Source organism: Hibiscus syriacus, unplaced genomic scaffold (assembly GCF_006381635.1).
Source record: "Hibiscus syriacus cultivar Baekdansim isolate YM2019G1 unplaced genomic scaffold, ASM638163v2 tig00000340_pilon, whole genome shotgun sequence".
Lineage (NCBI taxonomy): Eukaryota > Viridiplantae > Streptophyta > Magnoliopsida > Malvales > Malvaceae > Hibiscus > Hibiscus syriacus.
The window spans coordinates 13571207-13586878 of NW_024061783.1; the positions used below are offsets into that span (position 1 = coordinate 13571207).

At 31.9% G+C, this 15672-nt stretch overlaps 1 protein-coding gene and 1 pseudogene across 2 annotated transcripts; one reads left to right on the plus strand and one right to left on the minus strand.

The window, feature by feature from the left end:
- Nucleotides 1-2052: 2052 nt before the first annotated feature.
- LOC120204633 lies at nucleotides 2053-8192 on the plus strand (annotated as a pseudogene).
- A 329-nt stretch (nucleotides 8193-8521) lies between these two features.
- LOC120204643 (DEAD-box ATP-dependent RNA helicase 17-like) lies at nucleotides 8522-12699 on the minus strand. 2 transcript variants are annotated; one of them, XM_039204711.1, is made up of 11 exons: nucleotides 12512-12699; nucleotides 12320-12392; nucleotides 11768-11868; nucleotides 11387-11530; nucleotides 11071-11179; nucleotides 10636-10982; nucleotides 10482-10555; nucleotides 9810-10114; nucleotides 9091-9337; nucleotides 8767-8919; nucleotides 8522-8650 (listed from the first exon to the last, which is right to left on the minus strand). In XM_039204711.1, exons 1-11 carry the CDS (start codon nucleotides 12660-12662, stop codon nucleotides 8549-8551), a joined length of 1806 nt encoding a protein of 601 aa, XP_039060642.1. In that variant the 5' UTR covers nucleotides 12663-12699; the 3' UTR covers nucleotides 8522-8548. The 2 variants fall into 2 exon arrangements, with proteins under 2 accessions (XP_039060642.1, XP_039060637.1); XM_039204706.1 differs by having other exon boundaries at nucleotides 11759-11868.
- Between the last annotated feature and the right edge of the window lie 2973 nt (nucleotides 12700-15672).

A 15672-nucleotide genomic window follows, 5' to 3' on the forward strand; every position in this document is an offset into this window, starting at 1 on the left:
AGAAATTACTAGCAAATCGGAGCAAAAAACGTGATTCTCGAAGAGGAAAATAAGTAGAAAAGGTAAAAGCTTGTACCTTTATCGCTTTAAGTCTTTGCATGTGTGTTTCTCTATTATTTTTGCTCGAGTCAAACCCAAATAAAATCATTTTTGGCCGATGAACGGGAAGGTTTTTTAAAGATCTATCTTGTAGATCTAGTAATCCCGAGGCCCGATCTTAGAAAATTATTTGGATTTTTTAAAAATAGAGAAGAAAAGCTTAAAGTTAAAACATTCATTTCCCCCCCCTAATGCACAATATCAACGTTAATTGTCTTTCAAATTTGGCCCCAATTTAAGCTTTTCTTTTATAATAGTCCTTTGTTGTTACATGCATATTTTTTATTATTCTTATTATTATTATATATATATATATATATATATATTAATTATCTTCATTTGGCTATTTTTTTATATTTTTTTTTTCTATATTCTATCGTTATTTATATATTTATATATATATATATATATATATATATATATACTTTTAATTCTTTTTTATATCATTATTATTTATATATTTTATTACTATAATTATGTTATATATATTTATTATTTTATATATTTCATTTTATCTTTTATTTTTTTATCTTCTATTTTTATTTTGTATTGTTATTGTTATTATCTTCTTTATTTTATGTATTTTATTTATATATATATTTTTTATATTTGTTTTTGTGCCTCTTTATTTTATTTTATTTATCTTGCTTACATCTTCTTTATTTGTTTTATTTTCTCTACTTTATTGCATTTATTTTTATTTCACCTTCTTTATTTTATTCATTTTTACTACATTTTTATCTAACATGTTTCTTGACTTCCTAAAGGGTACACTTTTAAAACTATCAAGGGTAAGTATTTGGGATCGTTATTTTACCTTTCAAGTTAAACTTTCAATTTTCTTAATTAAAGATAATTGGAAATTACATAGTACCGAAAGGGCAGTTCAAGGGTGCTAACCCTTCCTTGACTGTAACCGACTCCCGAATCCGACACATCTTTGGTACGACGCAGATCAGGTAAGAAATAAGGTATCCGATCAACCCATTTTTCATAAAATAAATGATCGGTGGCGACTCTCAACCCAATTATTTTAAGTCGAAGCCCAATTCGGGGCCCAATCGAAAAACGATTTATTGAGATGAGTGTTCATTGAACGACATCTATGGTTCAAATCCTAATATTATAAATACAGTAAAATAAAAAATTGTGAGGATCATCGCTATAAAATTTATATAATTTTTAAATATAAATTAATTAATTAATAAATTAAAAATTAACTTATTGTATCAAAGCAATCATTTGATTGTTTTTAAATAAATATTTTTATGATAATTCAATAATAAAATCTAAATTATTTAACTTATTAAATGACCTCACTGGTAAAATAAGTATTGTTCTCTCTAAAATTTTTGAATTTTAGTCATCACAAAATAAAATGTGTTACAAAATTAAAAAAAAATGAATAAATATTATCATACTATTAAAAAACCTCTAACATCAAATTAGATTAAACAATACTTAACATGAAACATTAACATATGCTGCAAATAAAATATGAAATCGTTCACTCAATCTAATTGTTATTATTTTTAGGGTAAACTACATCAGATACTACCGAACTTTAGACGTTATATCATTTATTCCATTGAACTTTTAATTTTTCTAGTTATAACACTGAACTTTTATTTTTATTTCAATTATACCATTGAATTGTTAAATCGTTAACGATACAATGACGTAGTTGACGACTTTCGGCGTAGACACCTCACCAAAAGGATGTTGTTTTGGTCCGGCTGTTAACTATTTAACGGCCCAATGGTATAATTGAAACGAAAATCAAAGTTCAGTGCTATAATTAGTAAAATGAAAAGTTTAGTGGTATAAACAATATAATATCTAAAGTTTGGTGATATCTGGTATAATTTACCCGTAATTTTTGGCAAACAGTATGAAAATAAGAAGTATATTTTTATTACAATTTTTGTCCAAATTAAAACATAAAAAAAACATAACACAGACAAAACAAAAGCAAAAAAGGACAGAACAGAACTGAAAACAGAGAGAGAGAGAGAGAGATGGTGGGCAACACCAAAGAATTCATTTGCTTATCTTATGATCTGATTGGAAATGGGTACTTTCAGAAACTTGCATTTGTAGTATTAATATATTTGAGCTGCTTCTCCATAACCCAAGTGGGTGGTTCCATCCATGAATACCAAAACCAAAGCTTTTTCCGCCGTTCTAATTCTTTCTTCTTCCATGGTGGAAGTGAAGGCCTTTACGCTTCCAAGCTTCATGTTGATCCCAACAAAAAGCCTTCTCCTGAGGATAATCATCTCAATGGCAAATCTTTTATCAGGTCATCATTGCGTTTTCCCCCTTTTTTCTTGATCTGTTTTTCTTTCTTAGTTTCGGCTCTCCCTTTTTCACTTGTTTGATTCGAAAATGTTGCATTATAGGATTATATTTAGTTTCAATTACGATAATTAGGTTAATGTTTTTTGAACTAATTTGAACAATGTTAATACTATCATCAATTTTGGAGGATTTCCCCCTTTTTTAAGTAAAGTGGGTTGCTCATTTCATGATTAGATTATGTTTTTAATGGATAAAAGTTACCATAAATTAACAAAGTGGTAGCTTATATGTACTTGCATGTTTCTGGTTTTAATTTTTGTGTATATAATGAATCCATCTATCATATACTTAGGACACTATGCATATCATTCCATGTATCATGTACTTGCATAGATGTTTTATTTGTTTGACTCAGATTAAACAATTCTGGAACTTCTCTTGTACCTTTGATGCCATTGTTGTTTCCAGGTTTGAGTCGATCATCTTTCGAAGAACAAAAGAGTCTGCTGAAAAGAAGAACGATATGCAGCAAAAAACTGGATTGGTTGAGGCTATAATAGTTGAGGTAAAAGATAGGGAGAATATTGGAGGTTCATATTTGCATTCTGCCGCAATATGTTGCACTCCGGATCTTTCTAAGGAAGGATCTTGCAATGTAGGGGAGGTGATCATTCACCAAGATCCAAATCACCCATATAGTCCGCAGCGAATACAAACCTTCTTCGAAGGAAAAAATGGGGAGACTACCATGGTGCAACTAACAGTTGAGATCGATCGTACTGGAATGTACTATTTGTATTTCATGTTTTGCGATCCGGAACTCATGGGCACAACAATCAGTGGAAGAACTGTCTGGAGAAATCCCAGAGGTTATCTTCCGGGAAAGATGGCACAACTAATGACATTTTTCGGGCTAATGTCTAGCATACCTTGGCCTTGGTCTTGTCTGGTTTCTGTGGTCTGTCCAATATTGGAAAGATATAATACAACTGCAGTACCACATTACAGCAGTGATTGGTCTGGGAATGTGTGAAATGGCTCTGTGGTACTTTGAATACGCAAATTTTAATGCAACCGGAAGCAGACCGATGGGAATCACACTTTGGGCTGTTACCTTCACTGCTGTTAAGAAGACCGTGTCCCGTCCACTCCTTTTAGTGGTTTCGATGGGCTATGGTGTTGTGCGACCGACCCTTGGAGCTGTAATCTTCAAAGTTCTCCTTCTTGGTCTGACCTACTTTTTCTTTTCAGAAGCACTCGGGCTGGTTGAAAATCTGCAGAATATCAACGACTTAACTGGAAAAGCAAGGCTATTTCTGGTTCTACCTGTTTCTCTGTTGGATGCTTGTTTCATAATCTGGATCTTTTCCGCATTGTCCCAAACTCTAGAGAAGCTGCAGGTAGCACCATGCATCTCTTTTCATATTATAACCCCATAGAAAATAGCTTGGACTGTTCCTTAATATATGTCCTTTTAATTTCGTAATACACTAGATCTTAACAGATGTCATTTCTTACTCTTACATTGCATGTAAGCCTTGATTTTGTGGTGCTATAAATGTAACTTAAATTAAACTCCTTGCTCATATTCTCTTGTGGCCTTGTTTTGTGAAAGATCAATAAGTGAATCCTTTCTGCATATTCATGCTTGTAAATTTCGTTTTTACTTGTTTTAGGCAATAGTGATAATAGCTTGCAGCTGTGCTTTAGCAACATAGGGAAGATTTATTAACTTTCATTTCTGAATCTAGTAGATTTTATCGATTTGAAATTTAAAAGGGTTTAATCATTTCCGTTCTGTACAGATTAGAAGAAGCATGGCCAAGTTTGCGCTCTACCGGAGGTTTACCAATACACTAGCAATATCGGTTCTGCTCTCCATTGCTTGGGTTGGTTATGAGGTTGTTTAATATATTTCTCTGTCATCATATACAAGTTTGCTTCATTGTTTTATGTCTTTTATCCTCCATCTCGACTCTCAAGTCCATATTTAGAAGAAAGCTAGTTTCTCTTAGATCGAATGGATCTAAAATTCTCCATTTTCCAACTCCTTTTAACCATCATTCATATCATTGTATAGTTCTGGACATTTAAATAAATATCAGATATTCCACATAGAGCATAGGTCTAATCAAGCTTCGTTGTTCAGTTGTACTTTAATGCAGCTGACCCATTAAGTGAACTGTGGCAAAGGGCATGGATTATCCCTGCTTTCTGGAATCTCCTTGCGTTTGTACTTTTGGTGGTAATATGCAGTCTTTGGGCTCCATCAAACAATACGACAAGGTAATCCCTGGAAAATGGAAACTCAAACTCTCTTTATTAGGTAGAGCTTAACTTCAGTATCGTGATGTTTTGTTGTCAATTACGGATTTATGTGCACTTCATTTGATAATAAGAACTGTTTTCATGTTATTCTTTGAAAGGAGAATGACTAGAGATCTGATAGAAGTGTGGATGCTTTATTGTAACACCCCAACCCGTATCTGATCCGGATTCGAGTCCAAGGTGTCACGTTGACTTTTCAAAGCGTTCTCCTTTACAAATTGGTTAAAATTTAAATTCACAATTCAAGAAAATGAATAGTTTACATTAATTAAAATCAATTGGCTTTACAAAATATATCAGAGGTTATACAATTCAAATATTTAGACTACATGCCAACTACATTCTATGTAACAAAATACATGTATTCAAATACATTTTTGATCTGATCTTTGGAAAGGAAAATCTGACCTGTCTTGCTCCTATCAATGCATGCACAATTAATATTATCATATCATATATAAAAGCATATATCCTTTCATATAACAAATACACACATGCACCTATATCATCACTTTCATTCTTAGCATTATCAGTAATTCTTTTTTATCATATGATCCTATACTTATCATTTATACACATCATATATCACACATATCACTTCACAAGGAAACAAACATATTATCATATCAAGTTTATTTATATTACCTCTTTATTAGTCTATGTACACATGTGAGAACTAAAGATATGTGAGTACATAGAGGTTGTGCACATATGTTGTCACCACAGCTCGTATAATTCCTACTTAGTGGCATATGAATTTGTCCCGAAGGACCACTATGTCATGAAGGACCACTATGTCCTGAAGGACCACATATAACACATATGTCTCGAAGGACCACTCTTTAAGAACCATATACGTATTTCAATGGATCAAATAAGTGTACCAAAATACCACATATATGTTCCAAAGGATTACATATATGTCCCGAAGAACCACGTAGAACCCTCGACTCTTGGCATGCCAACTATACCCTAGCTCTCATAACACATAACATGGGCATTATTATTTATGTTATCACACATACACATATTCATATCACATAAGTATATATAAACTCATGGTTTCTTATCACATATATCATGTAATACCACATGGAGTCTCATATCTTCTTATCATATATCTCATATCACATTTTCTTGCATTCATATAACATATAATCACATAGATTACTTTCACATATCTCTTGTCATATGTCTTATCTCTTATGATCATTTAGGTCATATCTCATAGAGCTCATAGCTTATATCATATGTTCGTATCATTCCTTATGTCCCTATCATATAACTTATTTCATATTCTTATATAATTATATAGATTATTTATACACGTGCACATAGCTTATCACACTAACATGTATTCACAAATTATATGACATATACAATAACCTATAACACATATATGCCTATCAAACACATGCTTATATTTATGTATTCATGCCTTCTACTATAGGAAATAGACTTGTCACAAGTCGCAAGTCTTATTTTCATTAAATATCATATATTAACTAGTATGCACTCACCTGACCTCATTTGTCAATGTCGATCTCTTATATCTTTCTCGAGGACTATTACTTGGTCGACTTGTCCGCATTTTGCTCTCGATCGTTATCTACATGAATACACAATCCTATAATTATCGGAATTCGAATTACTTGCAAAGATTCTTACTATTGCAAGCTAATCAAAGCACTAATCTCTAAATTCCAGCTTAAGTAGTATCGGTACTACAAGCACAGTACCGATACCTTTATGCTTGTAGTATCGATACCCAATTTCGATTTTGCCCTTCTTATTTCAAAATGGTACCGATACCTGCTAGATGGTATCGATACCCTCAGTATCGATACTGCTCCTTTGGTATCGATACTCTCTGAACAATTTATAATTTTGTGTCTTATGGTATCGATACTCATTCAACCAGTATCGATACTCATGCTTCAATTAACACTCATTTATAACTCATCTTAATTCTTAAAACCAAGAATCTTACGAAATTTCCAACATGTTCGTAATTCATTTCTATTACTTCTAACTTCTTAATTAGACCCTTGACAAGTCAAATTCATCTTAAAAATCCATTTTCTTTCTTTTTCAATAATTCACTTAAAAACTCTATTTACTTAATCTCTCATAACTCGTTCACCTTTGAGTTTTAAGTCACCTTAATCATTCCCTAAGCTTCCTTAATCCTCCAAGAATCAAAACCCATCATAAAATTAAGGAATAATCAACTTGTAAGAAACTCACCTTTTAATTGAGCACACAGGAAGAAGAAGAAGCTGAACCTAACTCTCCAGACCTTTCTTTTCCTTTTTCCTTCTAATCCCCATGTGTTTTATATCCCATAAAAGAAAGATAAAAATCTTTCTTGTGAAAAGACCAATTTACCCTTTATTTCATTTAATATTTATTAACAATTATTCACAAAATATTTCCAAATAAGTCCTTGAACTTTTCAATTTTTCGAAACCAGACCTCAAAGTTTCAAAACTTTTATTTTAGTCACTAGCCCTGATTTTGGGATGTTACATTTATTGTATTTAGGGTCTGGGGGTAACAGAATTGCAAGTGCCGGGGATCGAATCCCAGCCTTGTGGGAATCCACCTACTGAAAGGAGTATGAGTTAGATTTATATGAACCAATGCATGTCATATTTGGTGGCAGATGAGTGGTTTGTCTCTTGGATCAATTTTCTTTTAGTAAAAAGCGTGTATTCATCTATTGAGGTGCATGTCAGTTGTATGTGCTCGAAGCACAAGAATTAGCTTTCAGTAGATATTAGATTTACGAGTCTGGAAAAAAAAAATAATGAGGTAGTCACTTTAGAGTTGTGAAGCTTGAACCGATCTCAGGGTTATTTTGCTTTCTTAAGAATGAGCAGTTTCTTTTCATATTATACGAGCATCTATCGAGGCATACTGCATTAGGCAAACTAAATGGAATCCGGGACTTACTCGAGCTAGTCAGCTTCACTTAAAATTCTTTAGAGCGATCTTTTAGACAATCCCGAGTCACTGTTTGCATCTAGAATATCACCGGTATGGGACTCAACAAGGGTTGGTTTCACATTCTCTACACTTTTCACTTTTGGCACGATAATCCTGCTTGTAAGATTGGCCTTTTTAATATACTTTATATGTGTATATACATCTCGCATACTATATGTTTATTTGCCTTTCTAACCATACTTCATCATCATAATAGTTAAATTGTTATATTTTTCAGGTATGCGTATAGCGAGACGGGGGATGAGCTTGAAGAGGAGGGTTTCTCACTCACTAGCAGTGGTGTTCTATTGACCGGAGAATCGACAGTCAAGCTGGAAAGGAAGGAAAGGAAGGCATCAAATGATGATTTATTCAGGCTCAGCGAAGAGCTCGAGGAGGATAAAAGAGAATAGCGAGCATATTTGTCCCATGTCCCAACAAATTTCAGAGTTCATCTAGCATGTTTATGCTGTCCCCCTTTCTTCGCATCTCATATGATTCTCCCTTTACCTCATGATCCATCATTTTCTCAGAATTTTCTTTTAACACAAAGTGAACCTTGACTTGGGATAAAAGAAATGATAGCAGATGTAGAGATTCAAACTTTAGGCAACAAATGATATTTCTGATATATTTACAACATGCAGAAGCAGAAATCATCTGAAACATAATTCATGCGTAAATATACGAATATCATTGATCGAGTTCAATAACCCTCGTAAATTATCATTCTATTACTTTGAACAAGAAATATAAGCAATTCATCAGTTCCATAAAAACTGTGAAGAGAAACACAAGTAAATATGCTCAAATTGAGTTAGTATTGTATGATTCATGTTTTACTGGCAACTTTCCTCTTCTTGAATACCCCTTTCTGTTTCTGCTTCAGATCCCTCTTCCTCTTTTTCGTTTGGTTTTGGAATGTTTTCCCAACCAGGTGGCTCTCTTAATGCAAAACTTTTTGCCCCTTTCTGTTTCTGCTTCAGACCTCTTCTTGAATACCCCTTTCGTTTCTGGTTTCAGATGTTTGGTTTTGGAATGTTTCCCAACCAAGGATGGCTGCTCTCTTAATGCAAAACTTTTTGCAACATGTCCCAAATGAAGTTTCTTCACCATGAAAATTCGTTTCAGGTCTCCGAGATGCGCCGTGTATGCACGAACCCAAGAGCAAAATGCATCCTTTGCCAGTTTCTTAATCTTTGGCTGTGAAAACAATACCAGGGAAAACATTATTTTGAAGCAGATAAAGAGAACAAATAAAATCAATAACCATCTTTCAAAATCAAATGAATTCGAAGGCAGCGAGGAAAAGAGGACAGACAAATAGTTCACAAAATATAATGGCTAAATAAGATCTATATGCATAAATCATACCTCTGCTGAAATATATGATTCAAGCTCCCTCTGAAGTGATACAACCCACGGATGTGATTCTAAAGAAACAAACTTCTTGACACGGTGCATTTGACCATGCAATGGGAAAGAATCTAATATTTTGAAGAGTGGATACTCGGTCAGTGAGACTCCATGTTTCTCAAGGTCTTGCAAGTAATCCGCTTCTATTGGCTGTAGAAATAGCAAGGATTCTCCTCTTTCACCCAGTCGAGCCGTCCTACCTACTCTGCATCATAGATCAAAGGAAGCTTTAAGCTTGAATTGACCATATACATTAGTTCAACAAGAATTTGAACATATGACCATGACATATGTCAGCTACATCTAATATACTTAAAAGTTAGTTGCACAACACATTAGAAAACAAGACTGTTAACCGAACTATCTAGCAGAAAGTGTTCTTACAGTTAAACTAATCAAGACAAGAATTCACAAATAATCAGTTAGAAATTTGATCAACAAGAAGCATCCATGCTAAAATTTCTTTATAATGCTCTTGCTCTGAAGAAATGTGCATGAATGAGCACACAGAAGCTAATCAAACTTCAAACAGCAAGTAAAGATTTGAGGAATCCAAATACACTGCAGAAATAAATAACGGTCAAAATCCATCAAGACAAAACAAAAACATACCAAGTAAATAATGCTGTGAACTAGCAGAATAGATAGATATTTCCAAGAAAATTGCCTCTAAATACCTATGCACATAATCAGTGGCCTCCCCTGGAGAATCATACTGTATGATACATCTAACTTTTGGAAAATCTAAGCCCCTAGCAGCAACATCTGTAGAGACAAGAAGAGCCGATTTTTCTGTTTTAAAGGCACTGAAAGTGGTTCTTCTATCTTCTTGCTTCATATTCCTATGTAACCTAAAAGTTTTGTATTTCAGAAACATCTGCTTGAGTTCTTCATCAAATTGCGAGTAGAGTGACCACTGGAATTCACTCAACAGCATATAGTGAAAATCCACTGCATCACAGGTTGAAAAGAATACCACAACCTGTAGAATGATCATTTGAATTAAGATCAAACAAGTATAGAATAGTAGAATTATGTTATTAAAAGTAACTTTCAGCAACAAAGTAAAGACAACAGAGACAATGAACAAATCATTTACACTTGAACAAGGTACTATAAACAGTGTAGGCAGTAAGCACATGAAGTTCCACTCTCTAATTGCAGTTATTCAGGGAATACAAACCAAAGGAATCCTCTGATGCAAGGTCACAAATATAATCAATATAAAATTGACACTAAATTTTATGCATGGAAACTGGCATCTTCTACTTCCCAATTTGATTCAGTGGATAATATCTTAAAGAATGTTCTAGGAAACAAGAGATAACAATATTATACTATTGCATTACCTTTTGGGAAGCTTCTCTCTCAAAAAGATGTTTTAGAATAGAAAGAAGTACAGAAAGCCTTGAACCACAGGGCACTGTAAAAGGTTTTAATATTCACATATCCTCAGCAAGGTCAACAAACCAGAGAGAAAGAAAGAGAGTATAAAATGTATACTCTTAACATATCTCTGAACCAATTGGGCTGGAAGCTTATAATCCCCACTAGAAGAACTTACAAAGTTGCCTGAGTAATCAAGGTCCTCATCTACATCAGAACTAAAGGATCCTGATTGGTTAACTGACGAATCTGGTTGTGTCTTCATGTTGTCAAGACCGATCATTACAGGATTTTCTAAACTAATTTTGGCAAGATGGTTTACTTTTTCATTTAATGTAGTTGATAATAGCAAATTCTGCCTTCGAAATTCTGAGGATTTTTCCTTTCCAACAGATTTGTTTGCCCTAGAACCCAATAGATCCAATATCTCTTCAATATCTTTGCCAAATCCCAACTCCAGAATTCTGTCAAGATATGCAGTCAGGTAAAGATTTATATGAAACAGAAAGTTAAGATCCACTCATATGAAACCTTAGATATATCACACTAAACCTGTCTGCTTCGTCAAAGATAATCCACCGCATATTTGTGTGCATGAAAGATGATGTGTTTTTTAAGTGATCCAACAGCCGTCCAGGAGTTGCAGTAAGAATAGAAATGCCTGAAATGAATCATATGAAACATTCATTAACTTAATTTAAAGAGGAAAAGATTAAAAAAACAATTATAAAAAACATTTGATATAACCAGTTGATATTTAGACACTCGACACACATTCATAGGTCTACCAAATTGAATTTGTGGGAACGTGGAACTACAAACTTCGTGAAACTGAGGACTTCAGCAAAACCAAGAAAAATGAAAGTACCTTTTCGCAGCCTGGCTTTCTCTTTATTCCTGTTTTCACCACCCATTACATAACCAGGAACAATCCAATGAAAACGATGCAATAAAGTCTGCAGAATCTCATAAACCTGCAAGCATAACTCTCGCGTTGGTACAAGGACCAACGCTGTCACAAACATCAAATTTTATTATATTCATGCTTAAACAAACAGAACGGAAATATTTTAAATTATTCATTCTAAAAAATAGGCTAATTCCCATTAAACTGTCTCCAAGATCTGATTTCAGTTTCCTGTGAGTCAATAAAATTTCACATGGCAATGGAAACAAACACTCTGGACTTTCAAAAAACAATAAGCATCATAACACATCCTATTAAAAGCATAAAACATACCAAAAGTACCGTGAGAGCGCTCAATTCGGGGACTGTAACCCTGCAAGTGATGAACTATAGGAGCCAAATATGCTATTGTTTTTCCAGAACCCGTTTCTGCATTAACAAGTCTAATACAATCTCCAATCAAGGATCCCAAAATCACTTAAAAAGATGAGGAAAAAAACTAGAAAACATGAGCTAAAAACAATCCAAGTACAAAAAGAAGAAATCTCTGGATTGATAAAATGCTAAATACACTATCATGGGACAAAAGTGGTAGTATCAAATACTAGAAAGAGCAACCAAAAACACAAAACCTCGAATTAAATATAATAGAAGCAACAAAGCAATTGAGCAGAATACAACTTGTATTAAATGGAGCTAAAAACAACCCTCCGATCCAGGAAACAAGAACTGCACAACAAACCCAATTGCAAATTAAAGAAAACAACCCAACAGTGTGTGTGTGTGTGTGTGTAAGAGAGACAGAGAGTATACATTAAAAACGCAAGCGGAATGGGAAAAAATGTATAAAAAATGCTTAACAAAACAGCAGAAATGTAGAGAAGGGAAGGATACACATGACAACCAGAGAGTATAACAGGAATAGCTTGAGCTTGGACATGAGTTGGAGATTCAAAACCCAACCTTTCTGTTTAAGAAGAAATAGATTTTCAGTACACGAGAGTTTAAAGGGTTAGAATGTAGAATTAATTACAAAGAAAATCACAAGTAACATGTCTATAAAACAAAAACAACGGGGGGAGCAACCTCGTAGCTGGTCAGAAAGAGTGGAGTGGAGGCCAAGGCTGGAGAAGGAACACGAAGCAAATACCTCCGATTCCTTGGTTTGGGTTTTGGTGTTTGATTTAGTACTCGTCTTTTCTTCTCTCTCTTTGTTTGTTTTCTGGGTTTTCTTCATCTTTCTTCTCAGCTGCTGGCTGGCCGGCCGAGGTTTAAGGTTTAAGGGTTTCCGGTATCTTCTTGTTTCTTTTTTTTTCATTGTACACATAAATATGTACGTTTGGTTCACGGAATAAAAGATTACCAATAAGAATAAAAGATTATCAAGAAATAGAATTACTAGAATGTTATATTTTGTATTTGGTTGGTTTAGCAGAAATATAAGATTATCGTATTTAGTTAAAGGAATAAAATATTATTTTAATATATATTTGTCCAAATTATCTTTATTATATATTTATTTTTTTAACAAGTTAGAAAATATTTATATATTTTTTAAAAAAATTAAATTCATAAAATTTATATATATATATATATTACAAAATTGAAAATATAAAAATATTTAATGAAAGGGTAAAATTTTATTTTAATCCCTGAACTTCATATAAAATTTTAATTATAGACTTTTTTTTATAAATCTAAAATAGTTTAAGGATAAATTTATAATTTAACTTTCGTATAATTTTTTTTATTCAATGACAGAATAATGATATTTAAAAAAAAATTAAGGACATTTTAGTTCAAAACGCTGGTAATCCAACAATACCTAAGGAAAAGGAGGTAATGACATTCCCGGTAATATACCCCAAAAAATCTACTATTGGTAATGTAAGATTACCGGGAATGACATTTCCGACCAACCAAACGGGGGAATGTAGATTTCATTCATTCTTCCAACCAAACACACCCTAAAGTTTAGGGTAAACTATATCTATAATCGCTTAATTATTGTTCTTTATATTTTAATAATCGATCTTTTAATTTTATCAATCAAATTTTTTAATTATTTTATTGTTGTCAATCAATCCTTTGGCCATCGATATTTTAATTTTGTCAATCAAATTCTTTAATTATTTTATTGTTGTCAATTAAGCCATTAACCATTAACATTAACGAAAGAGGTGATGTAAGTAAAATAATACATTTGATTATTAATATTTACACATTCTATCAATTTAATTTTTATTAATTTAATTAAATAAATTTAATATTCAATTAAATAATTTAGTCCTTATGTTAAATATTCATAGGTATTGTTTACCCTAAAGTTTAACCTTGATCGAGTGTCTATACTTGACAGATATGTAAATGATGCACTCAACTTTGAATCAATAATTTTTTTCTTAAGAATTCTATATATTTGTTTAATTTTATATTTTAACTTTATGATACTAAATTTTTATATTGATAAAATTGAAAGAATTTTAAAAAGAAATTTGTTCAAATTATAAGTAATTTAATATCGTTTAAGCAAGATCTTGAGTTCAAGTCGTTGTGTATGTATAAAATCTTTGTTAGAAGACTCATCCACCAAAATTAGATGTGCAACATGGATTAATCCGGATTAATCAAGGTGAAACCTTAAAATAAGGGAGGGTAACCAAAAGAAGGAAAGAAAGAAAGAAAGAATAATATAATATGAGTTCATTATCAATTGATCCTAATCTTTAGATAAAATATCATTTTAATCCATGAATTCGACTCATATTGTTTATCTTCATTCACCACCATCATCGTCGGCTGACGATGCCAACGATAATTGGAGTACAAAATTTTTAGTTCACTCCTTTTTTGTTTAAAAACAATGATCCTATCCATTCCAAGAGTTTCCAATAAGCAAGAAAACATGTGGTTGAAGATGAGGTTCACGTTCGACAACAATGTTGGAAAGAACCGAAACATAAGTTAAAAAAACAAGATGATAACGGAGAATGGGAAAGTGGACTGAAACTCAAGTTGAAGAGAAGTAAGAAGCAAAAACTCTCTTCTCTAATCTCAACACCTGAGTTGCCTAACATATTCAAACGACAAATATTAGGTATCCACGAAAGCATAGTATCGTAACCGATTTCCGGCGATACGACGAGTCTCGACTTATTTTGTGAAAACTCGATTTTGTAAAAGAAACGTTTGGGAGTCGCCATCGACCTTTTAGGTTAAGTAGTTTGAAAACCTAAAAAAATTTCTTTTAAAAAGAGTTTTTAAGAAAAATGTCATTTTAAAAAATACATCGATCCACGTGTAACTAGAAATTTATTTTTAAGTAAGAAAAAGGGTTCGGGTGTCGATTACTTGTGGGGAAGGATAAGCACCCCACAACGCCTAAAATTAGTACCCATCGATTTTATATTGTCTGTAAATAGTAGAAATCTAAGAGTTCGAATACATATTTAAATTACGATTCTATTATTCCGAATTCAACCATACAAAAATTCTAAAGAAAAATATAAAATATTCTCTTATTTCCAATTGAAGAGAAAATACTCCCTAAAATACTTTATGATGAATATTTCTCTTTCCAACTGAAATAAAATGAATATAATAATTTTCCTAAGAATTCAATAATTTTTATTCAACCAAAGAAAGAAATTAAATTCATTAATCTGAATTATATTATTAGAAAAGATAAGTGATATTCAATAATTTAAAAATATCAAAACTTAATCCCTAATAAAATTAACAAATTGTCTCGACAAGTTTAAAATAGTGAATATTTACTTTTCCCTTCAAAATTAATTAATTTTCAATGCAATCAATTTTTTTAGGTTTTTCTAGTGGAAATATTTATTTATTTTAAAATATTGGAAAATGACATCTAATTGTCTGAAGACTATCTCTTCTTAATATTTTAAAATACATAAATATTATCCTTAATCCAATTATGTAATCGGTTAAGTTATGCTAGTGAGGCTTTTAAACAAAATAAAATATAATACATTGAAGCACTTAGAGAAAAAAAAATATAAACACATGGATTAAAAGAACCATTTTAAATTTATTTTTAACTTTATATTGCTTTATAAATGTATACATATTTTCTAAATATTATATTAAACATAGAACATGATATTTATTCTAAAATATAATAAAAATATAAAATAAAATATTTCTATCATGTTATAATATTATATACAAAGTAATATATAATAATAATACAAACAAAATAAATATATAAAACATAAAACATA

Bases quoted from the DNA above. Each gene is read 5' to 3' on its own strand.
- LOC120204643 (XM_039204706.1), bottom strand. From the start codon at position 12,662: ATGAAGAAAACCCAGAAAACAAACAAAGAGAGAGAAGAAAAGACGAGT. The intron at 11,869-12,319 runs GTATCCTTCCCT...AGATTGTATTAG, and splicing joins ATACTCTCTGGTTGTCATGT to ACTTGTTAATGCAGAAACGG. The intron at 8,920-9,090 runs GTATGATTTATG...TTGTTTTCACAG, and splicing joins AATCATATATTTCAGCAGAG to CCAAAGATTAAGAAACTGGC.